Raw genomic sequence first — 24,666 nt, 5'->3', positions numbered from 1 at the left:
CGATGCATAGAGAGCAAACAAGCTAGAATAGGCTATCTGATGCCCACCAGCAGTAAATCAAGACCAGCAAGAAGGTGTAGGGTCTGCGCACGCAGGGGCCAGCGCTGCTGGTTGCAGCTAAAACATATTATTTGGCCAAACAAAATTCCTTTGTTTTCACTCTTTTATTGAAGGAAATTATTTTTGAGGTGTCATTATATCAGAAAATATTAGCTTCAGAGTCAATGATGTGCTTGAAATGTTTAATTTCACAAAAGGCTCAATATCTCAGCTTCTAGAAAAAAATTGCTGTTTTTGGCTAAATCAAGCTATCTTCTCCGGCTCATAACTAAAGAACAGAAAATGGGATCAATAAACTTTTTTTTGCAGATGATAGAAGAGAGTCTCCTCGTTCTTTGTGCGTGTTCGGTGTTTACATAGTAATATCACACAATATTCTGTGGGCCTCGAGAAATCACTGAAAACGCTCTGAAACTCTGGCACTGGGAGCGTCCGTTCTCCAAAAGTGGCTGGCACTCAATGAGTTAATGTAGGTCTTAATGAGGCAAATTAACGTATTTATAGTAGAAAAGTATTATACCTTACCACTGCCACGAGGCTATGCCTGGACTCTTGACCCTTTATACAAGAAACAATTAAATGTAAGAAACAAAATGTTAGCAGACCCACAAAGTCATATTTACATAAAAACACCCAATACAGTACCTCGGGGTGCATTTTTTGCACCCCTACATTACCCAACAATCAATTGAAGTAGTAAAACACAGTTTCATATTCAAATGATTTGTTTGGCCTACCCAGAGGACATGTGCACAGGTGTGGTCTGGATCAGGAGTGAGCAGGCATGAAGCTGACACACCTGTGCTCCATGAGGCTCTTATTAGTTTGTGTAACTCACTCTTGATTGGCCAAGGGCTGTCATGGGTCCTAGTGTCCCCCTACTACACTTACATATTTTTAACGAGCATTTTTCTTATTTTACAACATTAGGGTTAGGCAAGTACAACAATGTGGTTATGGTTAGGGTTTGGTTATGGTCGTGGGTAGATAAGAAAACCCTAATCTTAATTACATCTTTTTTTACTTGCCACACATCTTTTGCCATAGGGCTGTCATGCAAAATAGAAGAACTAAACAGATTTCCCACATTTGATTAAAAAAAAATGCCCTGGAAATTATTGAAAATGCCCCTGAAACATATTTCACAAGGGCAAAAAAAAGAAAAAGAAAGTAAAAACAGTTCATTTCCTCTGGCGTAGTGATATAGGATTTCTGTAGGGCAAGCAGGGATGCTCACCCAGAAAGTGAGTCACCTCACGAATATTATGATATAGAACAATAGATTTCACTCTTCACAGTACATCAATGTTGAGGAAGAAACACACTTTTCAAACAAAGCTTTCCATTTCCTGGCTTCAGTGACTTTGTTCCTGGAGTTTTGGAAGCGCTACCAGGCGAGGCTGCAGTACGAGTGGGACACCATGGAGTACCAGGAGGATCAAGAGAATATCAATCCAGATTATGAAAATGAGTGTAAGAAGAAGGTAAACAATACCACATCAGTAAATCACACACGGAGAGCGTGAATTACAGCATTGAGATGTTGCCAAAGCTTAGCCAAACTTTGCCACTCACAATTTGAGTTTTGTGATCATAGGATTTAGACCAAAACACCAACGTGACGCAGTGCGAGGGAGACACCATGGAGCAAAAGAATATCAATTCAGAAGCTGACAAGAAGGAAAACAATACATCGGTAAATCACACACGGAAAGCGTGAATTACAGCATTGAGATGTTGCCAAAGCTTAGCCAAACTTTGCCACTCACAATTTGAGTTTTTGTGATCATAGGATTTAGACCAAAACAGCAAAGACAAACGTTTGTAAATGTGTTGTAAAATTTTTATATGCATTCAAACAGGTTTTTTCTTTAAAAAGTTAACTTTTTGGAGATGATATATACATACTATATGTGTTGTAAAATTTGAATATGCATCCAAACAGGTTTTCTAATTTTTCTTAAAAAAGTTCACTTTTTGGAGATGATATAATATATCATACAGTCAGTTTCAAGGCTTGCCATGTTATTCACTATTTTATATTTGTTTGTTGTTTAGAAGAAAGAACGCGCAGCCTGTGGACAATGTGTTCGAGTGTCCATAGCAATGGGGGGAGTCTTTTTCTGGGTAATTCTGCTCCTTTTGTTTAGTTTGACTTAAATCTATATTATTATTACTGCTCTTGTGCATTCAGCATGTTTGCCCCATCTAAAACGTAACAAATGAATTACATCTTTATTTCAACCAGTTCCTCAACTTCTGTTTGCTCTGCAAGACATGACAAGAATCACTAAATGTTTCTCTTCTTCTTTAGCTCCTGCTGATCCTGGCATCGATTGTGGGCGTCATTGTGTACAGGCTGGCTGTGTTCTTTGTCTTCTCCTCCAAACTGCGAGGCCAGCATGGGCTTCTGCAGGAGTATGTGACCCCACAGATGGCCACCGCTGTCAGCGCTTCCTTCATCAACTTCATCATCATCATAGGCCTCAACTTCCTCTACGAGAAGGTTGCTATCTGGATCACCGACTACGGTGAGGCATCTGAATCCAAATCCGAATTTTGAATTACATTTGGTGCAGAACAAAATAAACAAGTTCACAGTACAAGGACAGAAAACAAAAATACTTTGTTGGCACTTTCATTTTGCCATTGAAGTCACTAAGTGCTTAAATCCTGTTCCTACCTACCAAAAAGACAAATTGTGATGGAAGATCTGTGTCCTGAGTCGGACACTATTGGCATTTTTCCATAAAAAAAGCTGACCTCGCACAGCTTGCCGCAAAGCAGCGGCAGCGTGATCCTCGCAACTGTGCCTGTGTTGGAGGAAGCATGGTGCTAGTCTACAGCTCCCCCCAGATCGGCAGAGGGTGGAGCACCGACCGGGCAGCAGGGGGGAATTGGCCAAGTACAATTGGGGAGCAAATGGGGTAAAACAAATCAGAAACAATAATAAAATATAGCCGCAAGCGGCAATACCAGGGGGTTTCTAGCCTGATGATGTCAAAATGCCTATGACTCACTGATGACATCACTCACTGATGACATCAGAATGATGTCACAATGTCTATGATATAATAATAATAATAATAATTCATTTATTTTATATAGCGCTTTTCCAGACCCAAAGACGCTTAACTCATTGAGTGCCATGGACGTCTTTCCACGTCCAATTAAATAGTGACGTAGAGTGCCAAGGACGTCTTTCCACGTCCAATGCGTTTTTTTGACGGTGGGACGTCGATCAAAGCCTTCTGCATCTCCTGTACAAATATTGTAGCTATTGGAGGTCTATAACCTATTTTACGGACTCATCAGGTGGCGACAGTGCTCTCCAGATTACAGAAATGTCCGAATACAGCCTGAAAAAGCCGTGATCAAAGAGAACCCGCTCATGCTGCAGCCCAGAGCCATGTAGATTGCTCTGGCTGCAGTTGACGGTGCCTGCCCAACAGCAGTCAATCCGCGCACACAACTGAGCTCCTCTGCCTGTCTGTCTGTCTGCATATAGTTTCTCCACACGATTACCCACCAGAAAGGCAGCACCCGACGCCGAAGGGCCAAACCTTACCTGCAGTCCCGTTTGGCATTTCCTTGTTGCGCTGTGACCCGCCCGGGAGCCGTGGCGCAAAAACGGAGGCTCCGAAAATAGACTGGGTGCGTGTGGGGAGGAGTTTGCAGCTGAGTGGGGGAGAGGGGGGGAGAGGGGGGTGGGGCACGCATGCACCACAGAACTACACCAGGTCACTACATCAGAAAATATTAGCTAGAGTCAGTGAATGTGCTTGAAATGCTGCATTTCACAAAAGGCTGAATATCTCAGCTTAAAATTTGAAATGCCTGAAAACGCTGAAAACAACCTATATTCTCCGGCTCATAACTAAAGAACGGAAAATGGTATCAATAAACCTTTTTTTGCTGATGATACAATAGAGTCTCCTTGTTCTTTTTGCGTGTTCGGTGTTTAAATAGTAATATCACACAATATTCTGTGGGCCTCGAGAAATCACTGAAAACGCTCTGAAAACTCTGGCACTGGGAGCGTCCGTTCTCCAAAAGTGGCTGGCACTCAATGAGTTAACAGAGAACAAGAGACAAGCAACAGGGAACAGAGACAGGCAACAGATACAGGTAACAGGCAACAGTTACAGGGAACAGATACAAATGACAGTGGCGGTTCAGGGCAAGGTTGTATGGAGAAGCAGGGGGGAGGAAGATAACAGGAGGGAGGAGGAGGGGGGGGGATGGGGGGGGGCGGAGGGTGATGGTTTGGAGCTATGGTTTGGAGGAGGTGGTCAGGGGTAGGGGAGGTTGTAAGCTTGGGAGAACAGATAGGTTTTAAGTCGGGTTTTGAAAGTGGGGAGTGAGGGAGAGTCTCGGACGGTCTGGGGGAGGGAGTTCCAAAGTCGGGGTGCGGCGCGGGAGAAAGCACGGTCACCATAGGTTTTGAGTCTGGATGGGGGGATGGTGAGGGTGGCAGTAGAAGAGGATCGGAGTGTACGGGAGGGGCGATGGGGGATGAGGAGGTCAGTCAGGTAGGGGGGGCTAGGCTGTGGAGGGCTTTGAAGGTGAGGAGGAGTAATTTGAAGTCGATGCGTTGCTTAACGGGGAGCCAGTGGAGAGAGTGGAGGACAGGGGTGATGTGATCGCGGGACCGGGTGTGAGTGAGCAGGCGAGCAGCTGAGTTTTGGACCATCTGGAGTCTATGGAGGGAACGGGAGGTGATGCCAGTGAGGAGGGAGTTGCAATAATCAAGGCGGGAGGAGATGAAGGCATGGATGAGGGATTGAGCAGCAGGGGGGGAGAGGCAGTGTCTGACTTTGGCGATGTTGCGGAGATGAAAATATGAAGTTTTGACAACGGAGCTGACATGGGGATCGAAGGAGAGGGTGGGGTCCAGGATGAAACCAAGGTTGCGTGCCAGGGGGGAGGGGGTGATGGTGGAGTCGTCAATGGTGAGGGTGATGGGTCCGGTTTTATTGAGGGTGGATTTGGTGCCAATGAGGAGGAGTTCAGTTTTGTCGCTGTTGAGTTGGAGGAAGTTGTGGGTTAGCCAGGTTTTTATTGCGGATATGCAGTTTTCGATGTGGGTGAGGGGTGGGTTCTGGAGGGATTTGGTGGTGATGTAGAGCTGAGTGTCATCGGCGTAGCAGTGGAAGTCCAGGTTGAATTGACGGATGATGTGACCAAGGGGGAGTATATAACAGAGGAAGAGCAGGGGGCCGAGGACTGAGCCCTGGGGGAGCCCCTGCAAAACAGAGGAGAGGGTGGAGGAATGACCGGAGAGGGAGATGAATTGTTGTCTGTCGGTGAGGTATGAGGTGAGCCAGTCCAGTGCGGTGCCCTCAACACCCAGTTGGCGCAGCCTTTGGAGGAGGATGGAGTGGTTCACAGTGTCAAAGGCTGCGCTCAGATCGAGTAGAACTAGGATGCTGAGGGCACCAGAGTCAGCGGAGGTGAGGAGGTCATTGATGACTTTGGAGAGGGCGGTTTCGGTGCTGTGGTAGGGACGGAAGCCAGACTGTAGGGGTTCGTAGAGGTTGTGGGAGTGAAGGTGGGAGTGAAGTTGGGTGGCGACGATGCGCTCGAGGGTTTTGGAGAGGAATGGTAGGTTGGAGATGGGGCGGTAGTTGGAGAGGTTAGCAGGGTCGAGGGTGGGTTTTTTGAGGATGGGGGTGACAGCGGCGAGTTTGTAGACAGAGGGGACGTGACCTTGGGAGAGTGACTGATTGAAAAGGGCAGTGAGGTGGGGGATGAGGGCGGGGAGGCACGAGTTGAGGTTGAGTTCGTTGATGGGTAGGGATTGTTTATGGAGAACGGCGAGACCCCCCCCACGCCCAGAGAGGCGGGGCTTGGCGATGTAACTATAGTTGGGGGGGGTTGCCTGATTGAGTGAGTAGAAGTCCAGGGGCTGTTGCCATGTTTCAGTGAGGAGGAGAAGATCAATGTTATTGTCCAGGATGAGTTCGGATATGATAGGTGATTTGTTGGAGAGAGAGCGAGTGTTCAGCAGGCCAAGGGAGATGGATTTGGGAGCAGGGGGAGCAGGGGGGAGAGAGCGGAGGTTGTTGGGGTTAGCAAAGCGGCAGGTGGTATTGACAGGGGGGCGGGAGTTAGTCCAGAGTGAGGGAATGTTAGTGTCAGCAGAGTAGTGTAGGGTCCGGTTGCGGTTATGGCGGGGTCCATGGTGGATGTAGCGGCGGCGGCGGAGAATGTTAGATTTGCTGGCGGCGGTGAAAGCAGGAGCGGAGAGGCGGTGGTTGTTGTTAAGAAAGTGAAGGTTGGCAGCAGAGTAGGTGAGGTGGGGGAGAGATCGTGGAAGTTGGGGGGTAGGTGGAAAAAATAATGGTCCAGGTGGAAAAAATAGAAATAAAAATGGTCCAGGGGGAAGAGATAGGAGGAGCTGTAGTGAGAGTCCAAGATGGAGGTATGATATGAGGAGAGGTGACAGTAATCCGGGAAGAGATGATATGAGGAGAGGTGACAGTAATCCGGGGAGAAAGATGTTGCAGTTGTTGTTGTTGTTGGTGTGAGGATTGATGGTGCTGGCCCAAGACCAAACCCGTGCGGCGGGGCAGCCCAGCCGTGCCATGGTGACAGACCAGCTCCAGCAGCAGTGAGGGAAAGCGGGGTGGCAATCACTCACCTGCAGAGATGGCTAGCGGAGGTGGCGGGAGCCCACGAAATGGCGAGGTAGTGGAGGCTGCCTCCCAGGCCGGGTCACGCAGCGCAGCACGGCTGGGCAGCGATAGGAAATGGCACGCAACGGGTCGGTCATGGAGGGGCGAAGCAGATGGAGTCCAGGTAGTGAGAGGGAATGATAAATCCAATGGGAGAGGGTAATCCAGAGATGTGTTGAACAGCGGAGGAATGAGGAAATGATCGATCAGTTTGACGGGTAATCCAGAGGGTGGTGAGGACGTGTTGAATAGCCGAGGGGAAAACGGGAACGATCAAACAGCAGGGAGAATAGGACAGGGAGACATGGACTGGGACGGGTGGACCAGAACAAAACAAAATAAACACACGAACAGGTAACAACAACGAAAAGTAAGGACGCGGGCAGAAGCGGCAGTCACAGCAGCAGACGCCAGCAGTACTCAGACCCGGATACAACGTAACGTGATATCATCAGTGACAATTGAGTCAGTGTCCATGACATCATCTTTGATATTGTTAAAAAAAATCAGTTTTTGAGATAAAATTCTGAGATTTTACACACTTCAACTACTTTTTAATTTCCGTGAAGTTTCTAGCTTTATTTAGTGAGAATTTGCAGTAGGTGTTTACAGTACCGTTTACAGTAAAACATTTTGATATGTGGGCTCAATTTTGCATCAAACAAAAAATCTGTCGTAGGACAGTCTACCGATGCAGATGCTGAAGTTTGGTGTCGTTTGAACGAAAAATGTGGGAGGAGTAGGGTTTAATTAGTTTTACAGTTTTTGCAGTTTTGCAGGCTTTGGACTTAATAATTGGCCATAGGTTGCAGTGTACAAAAGTTTCTCCTCACTTGGGCCCAGATTTTGGTGAAAGTTGCAAAGCCCTAGCACGTATGCCTGATTTTTTATGAATTACATTTTTTTTTAAACTAGATGGTCATTGTAGCACCACCATCAGGACTATTGGCGCCAAACTCACGTCAACTAAGTTTGGCATGGGACTGGACCGTTGTGCAAAGTTTGGTTTATTTTCATGTATGGGAAGTCCAACTTCCCGGGAGAAGAAGAAGAAGAAGAAGAAGAAGAAGAAGAAGAAGAATACGTGGCCCTGCTGCTTCGCTGGCCCGGCCACTAATAATAGAGGCAAATACAATAAGTGGCCCTGCCGCTTTGCTGGCCTGGACACTAATAAACATAGCAATTACAATAGGGTTTCCAATAATTAATAATAAACCAGAGTAAAAAAAATAGGGGTTCCGCCCCTTCGGGGCTTGAACCCCTAATGGCAACAATAAGGGGAGGCTCACTCTCCCACACTTTGAAAACCCCTGATGTATGGCATCTTGGTTAATGGTGACATTGCCTTTTAAAATTTGATTCTTCATAGTGACACTAGGCGAAGATGCAATTTTTTTCCTCCCCCCCTTTAATAGATGTAGGCTTACTTACAGGGGTATGTCTTTTGTGCGTGTACACCCCCCCATCCCCCCAGGTCTTAACAAGTTGTTTAATGAACAAATGGATTTTGAGGTCTAGTACTGACAGTAAATCAAAAGTAAAGGCATTATGTATGGTTTCACTTCATCTGACTTGTACACTTTTCATATCTGACACACAATAACAGAGGTTCCACGGACCATGACGGACTATGAGAACAGTTTGACTCTGAAGATGTTCCTCTTTCAATTCGTCAACTACTACTCCTCCATTTTCTACATTGCCTTCATCAAGGGAAAAGCAATTGGCTATCCTGGACGCCCTGTTTATATACTGGGAAACTACCGGAACGAGGAGGTACGGTTTGTCCATAATGTTTGCTCTGTGTTCATGTTGAACAAATCCTGCAGCCTAGTGCAGTAGTTATTTTTCATTACAAGTTGTTATCTTTATCACTCTAGTCTACATCTCTACAGTATCTGTCTGTCCGACCGTTACATACTTAAAGGAACACTCCGCCAAATTTCAATCAGCTTTATATCATTACAAAATCAGTAGTATATCAGAAAACTGTTAACAGTTATTGGGATTTGATTTGAGTTAAGTTGTGGACCAGTGGGGCGTCCGGGTAGTCTAGTGTCATGTAGATTCCCTGCCTATACCAACACGAGGGTCGCAGGTTCGCTCCCCGTGTTACCTCCGGCTTGGTCGGGCATCCATACAGGGACGATTGGCTGTTCTGTGTGTGAGAAGCCGAAATGAAGGTGTGTCCTCGCTGCTGCCCTAGCGCCTGCTCTGGTCGGGCGCCTGTTCGGGGCAGAAGGGAACTGGTGGGAATAGCTTGATCCTCCCACGTGCTACGTCCTGCCGGTGAAGCTCCCTGCCGTCAGGTGAAAAGAAGTGGCTGGCAACTGACTGCACATGTATTGGAGGAAGCATGTGTGTGTCTATGGCTCTCCCCAGATCGACAGAGGGGGAAAAACGGTTTAAAGTTTTCTGATATAAATACTACCGATGTTGTGATGATACAAAGCTGGTTGAAAATAGGCGGGGTTCCCTTAACAACTCGCTTGCTTGTTTTTGCAGTGTGATCCTGGTGGTTGTCTGTTTGAGTTGACCACTCAGCTCGCCGTCATCATGAGTGCAAAAGCCGTCTTGAGTAACATCCAGGAGGTCTTGATGCCGTAAGCAGCCAGAAGCTGAACCAATTCTATGACATCATGCAACAAGAAGGAACACATCAAAAGTACAAGTGACATCATGTTGATATGCTCTCACCTCCTCCTCCACAGGGCAGTGAAGAACTACTACCGTGTTTGCTCAAAGAGCTCTGGTGGCTCAAAACGGGCAAAGAAGCCTGTTGGCTCAGAGGGGGCGACTCGCTGGGAACAGGACTACGCTCTCCAGGAAATAGACAAACAAGGACTGCTCCCTGAATATCTTGAGATGGGTAAGAGAAAAAAGGTTGAATTTAACCCTTACATGATTGATTGATTTTTCATTTAATGTATTAGTTTATAGGGACAATGCACACCAATCAACAGTGAAACTGTAAGTGAGCCAGAGTTAGCCTGGACGGATAGTTTCCATCTGCTGTCCCTGGCCAGATGTTGCAAAGGCAGCCTAAATATATACACATATATATATATATATATATATATATATATATATATATATATATATATATATATATATATATTTATATATATATATATATATATATATATATATATATATATATATATGTATGTGTTACAAAGATAAAAGTACTAGAGACTCAAGAGATACAATAAAACATAAAAGACTGGTTAGTACAATCACATGCAGACAGAACATAACCTAACATAACATGACCTAATGCAGAACATATCTAGAACAGACACACCTGCAATAAAAGCACATAATATGACATAGAGCACATAACATACATGCGTCAGATAAAACACCTACAATAAAAGCACATAATATGACATAGTAATATAATGATAATTATAATAAATACATATATATATATATATATATATATAAATAAATACATATTATATATATATATATATATATATAATAATGTAATAATAATAATATAACATACATGCGTCAGATAAAACACCTACAATAAAAGCACATAATATGACATAGAGCTCATAGCATTTACACTAGACACTAGAGCACAAAGCTGACACATCATCATGCATGCACAGCAACACTACAAGATCTGATCCCCCCATTTCATTAAGTGTCATGCTTTCAATGAAGCCCAGCCCAGAAGGACTTACAAGACTATGTCCCTGTTCTTTTTCATAAACAGTGATCAAACATAACATATAACTAACCGAAACAAACAAAATACATACAAGGTAGAGATGCACGGGCCGCAGTTATAACCGCGCTGACTGCAGATATCGCAGGGTGGATCATAAAAATAAACATTCTGATTAATAGCGGATGCATTGCGGGCGGGTGAAATTATGTCTCATTATTGAGGAAAAGTAATTAATGACATTCTCTAGTCTATGAACGTATTTTAATGGCTTTACCGATAACCCACTTTGTATCATAATCTCGGTAATATAAGCACATGGGCAGTGTTTACCTTCTCTCTCTGTTTACCTCATGGAGAAAAATCCTCCTGCAGAAACTCCGCCCCCGCCAGCTGCAAGTCATTAAAGGTCGTTAAGGCTCTCCATGCAATTCTCTGTGAATGTGTGCATACTTGTGTGACGCGTTGTGTTTGGAATTGGACCTACATTCCACGGGCACTGTACGATTCTCCCTCCTCAGATTAACTGTGAGAATGTCATAAGAATCAGAATCAGAATCACTTTTATTGCCACAGTATGCAAGTTACATACGAGGAATTTGTCTTAGTCTCTGTGTCTCTGATAAAGCACAGATGTGTGATACCTTCAACCAACACTTTGTAGCCGCTAGTCATCTATGTATATCTGGCCTGGCCCTCCAGTCGTAAAAATAAATAAAAAATAAATTGCTCACCATTGTAAATCTCCATATCACTGTCTGGCTGAATATGATCATACAATTTATATCCACTTTGACAAGCATCACAGGTATCTCTTTGCTAAAGCTGTGACAGGGGGGCCTCTGACAGGGCCTTGCTACAGGGCCCTCCCTCTGGAATGCCCTCCCCAGTCACATCTGACAGGCCAAAACTCATTGTCTTTCATACTCATTATGTCATCTTTCCAAAAAAAAAGCCCTTTTCACTGTTGCTTTTGACCTATAATATTTCTCTCTCTCCCCCTCTCTCTCTCTCTCTCTCTCTCTCATCTATTTTAATATTTTCTCTCTTTATTAAAGTTGCTTCATACTGTGTTTGTAAAGTGTCTTTGATCACGGTCAAAAGCAACAGTGAACAGTGAAGCACTATATAATATACATTACATTACTAAACATACAATAATGAGTATATAATGTTCTGTAATTCTACTCATATTCTAATATTTCCATTCGTATACTTATTAAACAATAATTAGAGAGAGACCATGATGATGCCAGCCTTAAAATGAGATATTCCTCTAAATCTGGCTTCAAACGGGCAAAATTTCAAATGTAAAACAGCAAAAAAATAATCTAATTCGCAAAAACAGTCACATACCATCCTTGATTTGATTTGATTTGATTTGATTTGATTGATTTATTTGTTCATGCATCCAAAAGGCACATGCAGATTCACAGTTGAATACCGTTACAATGAGGGGCACATGAAAGGGAGACCCCAAAGAACAAAGAAATGCTTATGGTAGCCAAGGACCCAAGACATCAAAATTGCAAATCAGACAATACAGTTACGCCCTACACACCCAGCCGCCACTCATGCATCCACCCCCCGCACACACCCACACCAACAACACCCATACACACATACACATACACACACACACACACACACACACACACACACACACACACACACACACACACACAGACGCACACTCACACAACACACACATACACATACACCAAATACATAATACCATTAGAGCAAGACACATTGCTCGTTACTAGGGATGGGGGAGAGTACTCGGGTACTCGAGTACTCGTTTATAACATCATTAGTTGAGTAGCGTTTCAGCTGTCCGGGTACTCGCCCCACCCCCCTCCCCTTTAAAAATGGTAGCTCTGCACACGACACCACAGGTGAATCTGGCGATACAGAGACAACATGCCGCCGCATAAGAGCAACGTTTGGAAGTATTTCGACAGAAGGGACGACACGACTGTGCAGTGCAGGTTATGTAATGCTAAACTTGCGTATCATAAACATACCAGTTCGATGCTTAACCACATGCGTGTAAAGCACAAGCTTGTGACGAAAATGGTGGCTGGAGATATGCTCCCGTTAAGCTTTGTGGAGGGGGAAGGCTTCCGCGAGTTAATGCCATTTGTGGAGCCCGAGTACAAGCCGCCATCACGGAGATTATAGCGGACATGTATTGGAAATAGGCCTTCACTTTTTCCACAATTGTCTACTCGAACAAAGCGTTAACCATCCAACCACCGGAGTTTACTGAGGTAGGCCAACAGCTGCTGAGCTAACGTCAGATCACTGTCATGGTCCGTCCACATTTATTTCCTCACAATAAGTGCTCCAGGCAGCGCTTTTTCCATGCAAAAACGCTAACGTTGTGTGAACAGCCCCTAGACAGAATACTACCCGTGCTCTGTCATTATATTGTAAATAATAGATATTCTTACAGACATATGGCTAATGCGAAATGAACTGCAAACTTGGGTTCTGCTTGTGTTGTTTCCACACGGAACCTCCAACCACCCCCCCCCCCCCCACCCCCGCGCGAGTACTCGATTACTCGTCCATAATGGAAGGAGAGTACTCGAGTATTTAAATTACTTAAAATGCCCATCCCTACAAGTAAGGCAATTAAACATTTGTGTTGTCCGTCCATCCAATGTTCGTTAACGTGATATCTCAGGAACGCCTTTACAGAATTTCTTCAAATTTGGCTCAAACGCCCACTTGGACTGAAGGATGAAGTGATTCGATTTTGGTTGTCAAAGGTCAAAGTCTAGGTCACTGTGACCTCATGACCGCCCGTTTCATGCTCGTTAACACAATATCTCAGGAACGCCTTGAGGGAATTTCTTCAAATTTGGCTCAAACATCCACTTGGAATCAACGATGAACTGATTGGATTTTGCTGGTCAAAGGTCAAAAATCAAGGTCACTGTGACCTCACGGCCGCCCGTTTTATGCTAGTTAACACGATAGCACAGTAACGCCTTGACAGATTTTTTTTTCAAATTTGCCACAAGTGTTCACTTGGACTCAAGGATGAACTGATTAGATTTTGGTGGTCAAAGGTCATAGTTCAAGGTCAGTGTGATTACATGTCCATCCGTTCCATGACGGAAGGTGCAGGGGTAGGTAAAAGGGGCCATAACTAGGGATAGGAAGGTGATAGAGAGTCTGGGTTCTAGGGGTGGGTAGAAGGATTGGATGGGGGGGATGTGGGCGGTGGGAGGGGTGTCAAATAAGGGGGTGGGGCTGGGGAAAAGGGGCTGTAGCGAGGGATAGGAAGGTCGTAGAGAGTCGGGGTTCGAAGGGTTGGTAGGGGGAGTGGCTGGGGCAGTGTGAGTGGTTTTTCCATCTTGAAAATGATTAGCCATGTTGTTGAGGTGCTCCCAAACATTGCCTAAAGTGCCATAAGGCTGAATGGCCCCACCACTGAACCGTGTGCTTCAAGGTGTGAGTCTGGACAGACATGGATGTTGACTGGAACTTGACTTGTTGGCGGAGGCATACAACCGCAATGTGGTTATTTCTAGTGACTTCTTGTCTCCTGCAGTGATCCAGTTTGGCTTTGTGACCCTGTTTGTGGCCTCCTTCCCTCTGGCCCCGCTCCTGGCGCTGATGAACAACGTGTGTGAGATCCGGATCGATGCTTGGAAATTCACCACTCAGTCGCGCCGCATGGTGCCAGAGAGGGCACAGGACATCGGGGTCTGGCTGCCCATTCTCCAGGGTGTTGCCCTCTTGGCTGTGATAACAAATGTAAGTCACTACTCCCATGCCTGCATGTCATGTCATGTGATGTCATGTCTTGTCATGTTGATGGAATCTCCATTATTTAATTATTTATATTTTTCCTTTTTAACACACATGTCTATGAAACAATCATCTAAAACTAAGGATTTTTGATATTTTAATCCATTTTGATTCCCCTTGGACTGCTGCACATCCCAGCAAGCAAAATTACATCATGATGACATTGTGATGACGTCTTTCAGTGACGTTCAGGACGTGGCCAAATCACAGCCGATTTGGGGATGATTTAGACGTCTACGCAGGAACGTCGAGCTGACGTCGAAATATGACATTACCATGAATGGGCATATTCAGTTATTCTGCTATGTACATCTTCCAACTCATGTAGTTGACGCCTCGCTGGCAACAAGATATGCAAGTGAAACAATTTGAGGATTCCGCCGCAATGTTGGATAGTGATACAGTGATACTCTGGGCCAGATCTGACTCATCATGATATAACTTGAGCTGGCCCCGATTGGGCTCTCTCGATTCGTCCGGGTCCGTCCTTGCTTGCTGGGATGCGCACGTTCCAGATCTTGTTCCTCAGTCACCGCCTGGACCCGGCAAGGCACCGCCGTCGCGAGTTGGTGCTGACGGACCGTGCCCGCCGGGCATTAGCCACTTGGACAGACCCCCATTGGCTCTCGTTGGGCACTCAGTTGGGTCCGGTCCCGCTCAGGCATTCGAACTGACGCCTCCCTATGGGGATGGGGTGTTCGAAGGCCTCTCGGCAAACGATAGCACATTATAATAACTGTTGATATTATATGTATGTTTTCCTTTCCTGTGTCTAAGCTTGTTTGTATGTTTTGTTCATATATTGATCAAATTTAAAATAAAATATATATATAAAAAAAAACTGTTGGCGACGAGAGTACACCGGTGGGCGTACCCACATCTACTCTCTCTGTCGGCAGCCCACACACAGGGCCAGTTGAACTTGGGTGCGGATCTGTTGTCGAGAGGCAACCTCCGCATGTCAGAGTGGTGTCGCCATCTTCCGCAGGTGGTGGAGCAGATCTGGGTCGGGTCCGGCCACACGCGCGTCGATCTCTTCGCATTGCAGCGCCCAACGCATTGCCCCCTGTTGTTCTCCATCCACGGGGACAGCCCCCCTCTGGGCCATGGCGCTCTGGTGCACGTTTGGCCAAGGGAGGGCCTCTACGCGTTTTCTGTGTGGAGTTTGCATGTTCTCCCCGTACCCCCCAGGGGGTTCCTCCGTACATAACCCCCCACTAAAAACATGCAGAAGATCGTCATCCGACCAGTGACGACAACATCTGAAGTTGGTCCAATGATGGTCTAATTAAGGTCCCCGGGCGCTGGAAAGAAAAAGCGACCACTGCTCCTGGCCTGCCCCCTGGAAGAAAGGACAAGCCTGGATGGGTCAAATGCAGAGGACATATTTCACCGGCCACCATCAGCATGAGTGTGTGTAGTGGCCCATGCATCTGTTGTAGTGTTCTGCTTGTTTCTCTATGACTTTCAAACCTAAATGTATATACTTTTGTGACGTTCATTGTCGTTCAAATTTTGTTGGTGGCTTATTAACACATTCACTGCCAGCCGTTTTTTCAATACTGTAGGTAGGTTCTGCCAAGTTTTTTTTTTGAGGATTCTGGCTCATCTTTCAAGAGCCGAGGATTCTTTTCTGCTAAGATTTTGTGAACACAAATTATCTCAAAAGAACTAATAGAATGTGTGCTTTCTCTGTCTAAAAGAGTTAGTTTGTAGAGTTAGTAGTTATGTAGGCATTAGCAGTAGAATACAGCATGGTTTCAGCGTCTGAAAATTTATGCTGAGATAAATGGCTTTTTGTGAAATTCGATAGAACAGTCACTTTAACTCATTCATAGCCAGTTTAGGACTGCCAATATTTAGCACAGGCCAAAGATTTTCATAATTGTTGGTCATCTTTCAAGACCCACAGTAAATTATCTATTAGCACCAGAGTGATTTGCAATACCTCAAAATGAAGATGTACGTCTCTGGGTTCACCAGGAAAAAAAAAGTGAGCTTTTAGCATGTTCTGTACTCTACTTATATCCATTTATATACACCCTGTTTTCACCCAAAAGGTCTCTCTGAGATGACAAACAGGAGAAAAGGCAATTTCTGTAAAATAGACATTCTCAGGCAGAACTCGCTCTCAATTATTTTATTTTGAACTGTATTGACATCAGACATGTAAATACTATTCGTTATGACACAAATGAAAAAAAAAATATATATATATATATATATATATACACATGAAGTGCTTTTTTTTACATTCAACAATACAGCAGTGTGAGTGAGTGTGCAGACAGACACACAGACAGACAGACAGACAGACAGACAGACAGACACACCGACAGACAGACAGACAGACACACACACACACACACACACACACACACACACGATCCCCCTTCGTTGCGTGATTTCTAACCCCACATAGGATAAGCAATAACCACGCCCTGTGGCGCCGGGATTGGCCAGGAGCAACACTGGAGGGCACGCAGCCCAGCGATTTCATGAACCAACTGAATAGCTCTTGAGAACGGACAGCGGACTGCTGTGACTGCCGCTTCTGGCTTGTTAGCTGTTCGTGTGTTTATTTTGTTTTGTTCTGGTCCACCCGTCCTCGTCCATGTCTTCCTGTCCTATCCCTGCTATTTGATCGTTCCCGTTTTCCCCTCGGCTATTCAACACGTCCTCACCGCCCTCTGATCGATCATTTCCTCATTCCTCCGATGATCAAACGCATCTCTGGATTACTTTCTCCCGTTTTCTCCCGGCTGGCACACAGGAAAGCGACCAGCTCCTGCAGCGCGCCGAGGGGCGTTTCAATGGCGTTTCTCCTGTCTGCACATAGTGCACAAGGAAGCGTTTATCCGTTTTCTGCTTTTCCTCTTGCTCAATTTCAAAACAACAGCTGCGGTATGTGTTTGTTCACGTGTTGTCTTAGATGCTAGGGACCTGATACTATGTCACAGGCTGAGGAAGTGTTTGAACTACGTGCTGCAGTAATAAAAACAAAAACACGTCAAACACGTCATTGGCCCTCTGGGCTATTCCTGATAACACGTCAAAGACGTCATTGGCCCTGAATGAGTTAACCATTTATTTTTGGCGTAAGACGTCAGACATCTAAACAATAGTTTTGAACAGTAATTTCCTCCATAGCAGCAGGAAACCCCCCTCTCCTTCAAACTCCTCCCTCCGTGTGTGTTCTCCTCTCTCCGTGGCTGCAGCGGTACAAGCGAGGCTCTGCCTGTCTGTGCTGCCTGGCTGCTGGCGGCTGCTCTTTGGGCGAGTCTGCATGAGTCGTTTCGGTTGTGAGCTCAGCTGGAATGAAGCTGCGTGCGATTGTGGGTCGCCACTTAGTGGGTCGGTGGAATGGGTTGTACACGTTCGGTGGCTCCCATATTTTTATAGGAGACGTCACCGTCAATTTTTTTTTTTTTTTTTTTTGACGACTTGACTCGTCAATGGCAGTCAACCGTTGGATTTTTTTTGACGAGTCAACTCGCCAATGGCAGTGAACGTGTTAACATAGGATCCTGTGGTATGATGAACTCAAAATACATATTTATTTTGGGTTTCCAGGGTCTTTAAGCCACGGGCTCTAGCCTCTAGTTCAGATTGTGATAGTAGCACTTTAAATGTGAAATGGCACATGTAAAAAGAAAATCCTGCTTTCAGTGTATTTACTCAGTCATGTCTGGTGTTTCAACAGGCCATGACCATTGCTTTTACATCAGACATGATTCCACGCTTGGTGTACTACTGGCTTCACTCAGTGTCACCATATGGAGAGCACTCAGACCACACCATGAAGGGCTACATCAACAGCTCCCTGTCAACATTCAACATTGATGACTTCACTAACCAGAGCAGGCCCCTGTCTGACTGCTTCCCAAACCTCACCACATGCAGGTACACAGCAGTTGACAAATTGATCCCAATATCATGTGTTCATGCTGGATTCTCTGCAGTACGAATTTTACCTGGAGGGATTTTGTACAGTTGAGTTTGATCCACCAGATCCACCATTTTGAAAAATAGGACACATCTCTCAAAATGATCGCTAGGCTGGGACAATTAAAAACCAAATTTGAATACAATTAGCAGGAAAGTTGCTTGACAAAAATTATACATTTTTATAGATTACATGACACACACATGGTTCCTCTGAATTCTAGAGATATTTAATCATATTAGGTAATGATTTCTTCAGAATAGGCATAGCCTAAGCCTTTTGGAAATTAACTAATAGCTGTTCCTACAGTGGTTTGACAATCGTGTTGCCTTTGAGCAGAGTCAGCTAAGCAGCTTCCATACAACCTTGATCAGCTTTACTTTTTAACGGAAATGACCATTGATCAGTATCAGTTTGGGTGGCTGGATATTCTGCAGTTCTGAAGAAAATAAGTGGTGGTGGTGGTGGTGCTTCCAAGCTGATCTTTGGTGCCATTTAACAGTCAATGTTTTCCTTTTTAGGTATCGAGATTACCGGAATCCTCCCAGCGATACGCATCGGTATGAGTACAGTTTGTACTACTGGCATGTGATCGCTGCCAAGCTGTCTTTTATCATTCTTGTAGAGGTGAGTGAGAGTATGATGAGCAATCTCTGACACTCAGAATATTTGATGCATCTACACCAGTGGTTTTCAAAGTGGCAGGCGGGCCTCCCCAGGGGGCGCCAAACAGTTTAAGGGGAGGCTCAGTGAATGGAAGTGAAAACATATTACATTAGTTACTGTATTACATTCGTTATCAAAAGGAGTAGGAGATCACATAGCCTTTGGCCCAGTCCCAATTCTTATTTTTACCCCTACCCCTTGTTTTTGAGTGTCCCTCACTTTGGCCCTTGCCCTTCAAAACGGAGCCACAAGGGGTAGGGATCAAAAACAATCACCTAGGATTGGAAATGGGACACCACTCATTACCTCATCATTTTGCCCAACTGTGATTAAAAAGCTATTTCTGGTTCAAACAGATTGATTGAAGTCTGCAGATTCTCATAGATACACTATTCTGTCATCATATTGCATATTACAAGAAATTAATTACCGGTAAATACATGTTTGACAACATATTAATATTTAAATTATACTATTTTATTAGTTGGCTGGTTGATTTTATTTTATTTTATTTTATTATGGATATAAAAAAAAACATCACAATCCAAGGGATATCATGTGAAAGTGCAAACACTTATTTCCAACATGGTCCCTGTTGTTAAGGACATGAAAACATGATTATAACATAGTCATAGTATTCACCGTATTTGCCCATATAAAGACGCTTCTGCATAACGTCCTTTTGTAATCGTCTTTACGTTTTAGACCCGGAAGTAGATTACGCCTACCGTAATCATTTTTAGACTAGCCAAAAAGCTGTTTTCAAGCAAAAAAACAAACTGTTTTAAAGTTTTAATATTTTTTCGGATGAGAACGTAACATTCCAAATATGTGACCAGTTTATCAGAATAACGCCTATTTGGACATTTTCAACGAGCAGCGAGGACTGAGAGCGCTGGCTGTGTGACCAGTCGGACTAGCTAGTATCTGTCAACCCAGTGTACTGGCAGTGAGAAAACACTGTCAATGTGCTTTTGTAACTAACGTTAAATGCTGACCGGGTACAGCCATCGGCTCCTCGCAGCAGTAACGCTATGAACATGTAAATGAAGTTGGCCGCAGTGTAGCTTCTGAATGTTGCCAAACTTAATTAGCACTGAACCGGAAGAACAAATACAATTGCGTATAATACGGAAGAGAAAAAGTGGGCGGGGCTGCATAAGGTAAATAGCCTATTCAAATTGATCACAACAACGGGCGCAAGCGCAAATTAGAGGCGTGCCAAATCATTTATGCACGGCGCAAACGGGATTTGGGCGGTGTTAACCACCATAATTATTCATAGGTGTGGCCTGGCAATAACATCAATCAAAGCAGATTTCCGTCTTGCAGTCCCTGTAATACAGTTTGCGTGAGGCATGCTCTAATTCTCCCCATGCGTAATTTGTATAGCTGTAGGCCTATTATATATTATTATCCCTATCTCATAATGACACCATCACATCATATACCTGTTAAAAACATATGAGTTTTGATGCAATTCGGGTTATTTTGTTGGCTGGGGTGGGACAATAGAAACCTGCATGTGGCGGAGACAAAAGAAAAGATTGGAGGATTTACAGTGGACTCAATTAAAACTCTGTGAAACATTGAGCTGCTGACTCGTACCGAGGACAGAGAGAGATGGAGAGAGCTTGTGACAGATCGGCTGTGGTGCCAACGACCCTCCGGGTTTATCGGATAGCAGGTGAAGGTGAATAGCCTATTGCAAGTAGGCTACAATGTTTCTCAAAGTTTTCTCAATTAATTTACCATAACCCCTCCTTGCGATGTGATAAAAGTTTCTCAGTCAATTATAGTTGATTGCCTCACCGAATAATCTGTTGGTTACCCAATTTTAGCAGCAGAATTTGATGTCCTGGCGTGGCACGTCTGTGCGTAATGACGTTTCTGCGCTGCGCAGCACGGACATTATGGTGCGATCAAGCGCAGCCAGTGTTTTAGCGTCTGGAGCGCAGCTAAGAGGTGCTTTTCAAAGCTGTTAGCGCAAAGTAATTGCACGCTGCTGACGATAGGATAATGCCATCTATCCCCACATTTTTGTGCTGAAACGCCTTGGTTGTGGCACGCCTATGCCCAGTAGATTATAACAGGCATGCGCTTGTGCACGCCCCCAATTTGCATTGCACGCGGCGTTAAACGCTAAATTACCGCTTTTGCGAAGATAGGCCCTAAATGCCTTCAGGCAGACACTTTTCTATATATTTGGTCTAGTCTAAATTATGTCAAACAGCAATAAATCTTGGCTCACATTGTTGAGTGTCTATGGGATCAAATAACATAATCATGATCCAATAGGTCTCCAGGAATTGAGTGAGGGGAGTGCCTTTTTCCAAGCTTTGTCTGGGGGGTGACCCAGAGTCTCAGACTTTGAAAACCCCTGGTCTAGACTACTGTAATCTCTCCTCATTGAAGACAATTATTGAAGTGCATGCTGTTCCTTCCCCAATAAAAGATTAATTTGATTTTGATAATCCACAATAAATGTAACAGTACACTTAGTGATCATTAAACTGTTAGATTAGTAGTACTCTTTCATATGAAAAAATGCAACTGGGGCTAATAAGTCCATGTATTAAATCATTCACACTGGCCTATTTTGTATTAAATACACTAATACAACTGTCTTCCTCTCCTTACAGCACATTGTTTACCTTACCGAGTTCATCCTGGGCTACGCGATCCCAGACATGCCAAAGGCTATCAAAAAGAAGATCAAACATGTGGCAAAATTAACGCAGAAAATGCGCGAGGAAAACCTCTTGCATGATCAAAAACATGAACAGCAAATGAAGACTTAAAACAGGACTAACCCCCCAAAACACTTTTTTTCAGCTTCTAACCAATATAAATGGCTTTTGGTGTGCATGGTGTGTGAAGGATTCTGGTCAAAGTATTCACATTTGAAACCAAACTGTAACAATTGTACAGACTGTATCATTTTTGGCAGCAAGAGCGCCCTCTATGGGTTCAAACCTGATTTGGTACAACGTTACGTCACGGTGGTATTTGTGCGTGGTGTACTTCAATGTGAATCAATTGTATATGATCAGCTTTATTTTATGCATTAAATGAAGCGCGAGCCGTTCCTGGATGCTGGGATAACGCGAGGCATTATGGGTAATTGGCTACTGTGGCTAATGCTAGCGGCTAACGTTGGTTACTTTACATGGCAGTAAAACGCACTGAATGACCAAATTGACATATCTTTTAACCATTTAGAGTAACACTGTTTCCATACGGACCACCAGCGTCGGTTATTTGTTCATAACGTGGCTATATTTATAACGAACTCTAGCACTGATACAGTCTGATATAACGTTTTCCCTCTATGCGGGGAAAAGTGTCATGGCGCCGTTTCCTGTTTATTTTTCCAGTCTGAACCAATCAATGGTCTGAACACAGCCAAAGAGTGTATAGTGAGACAAGAGGAGACCCTCTTCTGCTTCTTTCCTTTTTCTTTTTTATCTTTTTTTTTCAAATCAAGCAGAATGTCGTTTTGCCAGAAATCTCGGGGGGTAAGTCCCCCTTTAACAGCTCACTCAGCAGATGAGTTGATCACATAAATGACTATGTTCATGGGTCTGTAGGTTATGATCCATACAATGTTTTATATCTTTGCGTATGATTGCTTGTATTGTTCCTTGATTGATTGATTGACTGACTGACTGACTGACTGACTGACTGACTGACTGATTGACCTTTTTTTGTCATCAATTGCTTTTTATTGCAGGTTGACAAAGATTATCATAACACAACTTACAGATACATTTTTATCCCTCCCCCTCCCGATCTCGGTACATATTCACACCAGGAGTACAGATGCACATTCTATTTCCTCAGTAGATCTGTTATTAGGGAGGCAGCCTCCCTCCACATTTCCAAAGTGGTGTCCTTGGCGGTAACCAACGCTGTACTATCAGTTTTTTGGCTGCAGTTAAACCGGCGAGCCATAACTTGCATTGTCTCTCACTCAATACCATGTGTGAATCATCTTTAAGTAAAAGAAGGATTGGTTCGAGCGGTATAGGCGTGCCAATCATATCAGATAGAATTGATGTCACTTTCCCCTAAAAGTCATTAGAAAGCTGGGCATTCCCATATCATGTGTTTAAATGTACCGGGTGTATTGAGAGAGCACAAATCACAGTTAGGGCTGGCTACGAGTTTCATATGAAATCTTGAGTGGTGTATGGTAGGTTCTCTGACACAGCTTAAAATGGATTAATTGATGGTTGGGGTTCTTTGATGAGTGGAATATGTTCTTCCAGACGTTTTCCCAATTTATGTCCCCTTCCTCCATGGCCAAGTCCCTGGTCCAAGTTTTAGTCAATGTTGAAGTTGTGAGTATATGGCTGACACAAGTCCTCTGGTGGGCAGTGTGGTCACATTTGCAGTCCTGTACCCCGTGGAACTCCATAAGCACGGAGTGCGCTCCGTAATTGAAGGTATAGGAAGAAAGATGTCCTCGGTAGATCAAAAATGGGGCACAGTTCTTCAAAACTAATAAGGCCACTTGAATTTAATATATCTCCCAAATGATTTACCCCTTTTATCTGTTAGGTAAATAAGCACATCATCAGCGAAGGCCAATATAGTATACAATGAAGAATTAATCTGGATGGGAGCAGCAATTTGATTTTGCCTGAGATGTCATGCTAGGGGTTCCAGCAAGAGAATGAATAGGCTTGGCGAAAGGCCGCACCCCTGCCGAGAACCTCTCAAAATGGGAAACGGACTGGAATGTAAATGATCAGTTATCCTTTATTTATTTATCCCCATGGGGAAATGCATCCTCTGCATTTGACCCATCCTCTACTAGGAACCTTCCTAGAACTAGGAGCAATGTAGACCATTAGTAGAGACCATGGCTGTGGGGTTCGCGTATAAAACATGTATCATATCAATAAAACATTTCCCCAGTCCAAATCTCTCCAAAACTGCCCACAAATACTGCCACTTGAGCCTGTGAAAAAGCTTTTCGGCATCGAGTGACAGTATAGCGCATGGGGTGTCTAGTTGTGTTTTGTGTATCACATGTATTAATCGCTGAATGTTGTCTGCAGCAAGACACCCCTCCATGAAGCCTGTCTGATCTCTATGTATTAATTTCCCCATGTATCTCTCTAAGCGTAGCGCTAGCACTTTAGAATACAACTTTTTATCTGCGTCAATCAAAGACACGTCTGTAATTGGCACAGTCAGTATGGTCTTTCCCTTTTTTTGGAATCAGAGAGATTAGCGCGGCATTAGTGTGTTCATGAAAAGAGCCCTTTTCAATAGCAGACAGGATCGAGGCGAATAAAACAGGTCCCAGAAGATCCAGGAAATGTAGCAGGAACTCTGGAGGAAAGACATCTGGGCCCATTTACCCTGATTAGTTAGTCTCAATGCAGCCTCCAGCTCCCTTAAGCATATGGGTCGGCTTAACTCTGTTGCTTCCTGTTCATCTAGAGTGGGTAAATGCAGTTTATGTAAGAAATTATTACATTTATCCGGATCAAAGTTAAGTGTCGATTTGTACAAATCGCTGTAAAAAGAGTGAAACGTGGCATTTATCTCTTTTGGATCAGATATAAGTCCTTTAGTGGGTGATCATGTCTATTGAAGCTCTGGATTCACTTTGTTTTAGTTTCAAAGCCAACAACCTGCTTGATTTGCTCCCATTAAAATAGTAATTCTGTCTAACTCTATGCATGATGAATTCATTAAAATAGTAATTCTGTCTAACTCTATGCATGATGAATTCCGCTTGTCTCCTTAACAGGTCATTAAGCTCCATCTTAGCCTCTCTTAATTCCCTGTTCACTGAT

The 24,666-nt window shown here is 44.2% G+C and overlaps 1 protein-coding gene across 1 annotated transcript in view; it reads left to right on the top strand.

The window, feature by feature from the left end:
- Positions 1-22,124, top strand: part of LOC310776668 (anoctamin-6-like) — an 88,996-nt gene extending 66,872 nt beyond the window's left edge. Inside the window, exons 12-22 of the mRNA XM_083636831.1 lie at positions 1,420-1,544; positions 1,658-1,756; positions 2,119-2,187; positions 2,375-2,591; positions 8,344-8,513; positions 9,243-9,340; positions 9,449-9,606; positions 13,982-14,187; positions 17,945-18,144; positions 18,709-18,814; positions 21,496-22,124. Of these exons, the coding sequence (XP_083492957.1) occupies positions 1,420-1,544; positions 1,658-1,756; positions 2,119-2,187; positions 2,375-2,591; positions 8,344-8,513; positions 9,243-9,340; positions 9,449-9,606; positions 13,982-14,187; positions 17,945-18,144; positions 18,709-18,814; positions 21,496-21,654 (1,607 nt within the window). The 3' untranslated portion in view covers positions 21,655-22,124. The remainder of the gene's footprint in view (positions 1-1,419; positions 1,545-1,657; positions 1,757-2,118; positions 2,188-2,374; positions 2,592-8,343; positions 8,514-9,242; positions 9,341-9,448; positions 9,607-13,981; positions 14,188-17,944; positions 18,145-18,708; positions 18,815-21,495) is intronic.
- Positions 22,125-24,666: the final 2,542 nt, after the last annotated feature.

The sequence above is a fragment of the Poromitra crassiceps genome (assembly GCF_964638095.1).
Source record: "Poromitra crassiceps genome assembly, chromosome: 5".
Lineage (NCBI taxonomy): Eukaryota > Metazoa > Chordata > Actinopteri > Beryciformes > Melamphaidae > Poromitra > Poromitra crassiceps.
The sequence above is the reverse complement of the archived record's forward strand: the minus strand, read 5'-3'. Positions and strand labels throughout refer to the sequence as shown.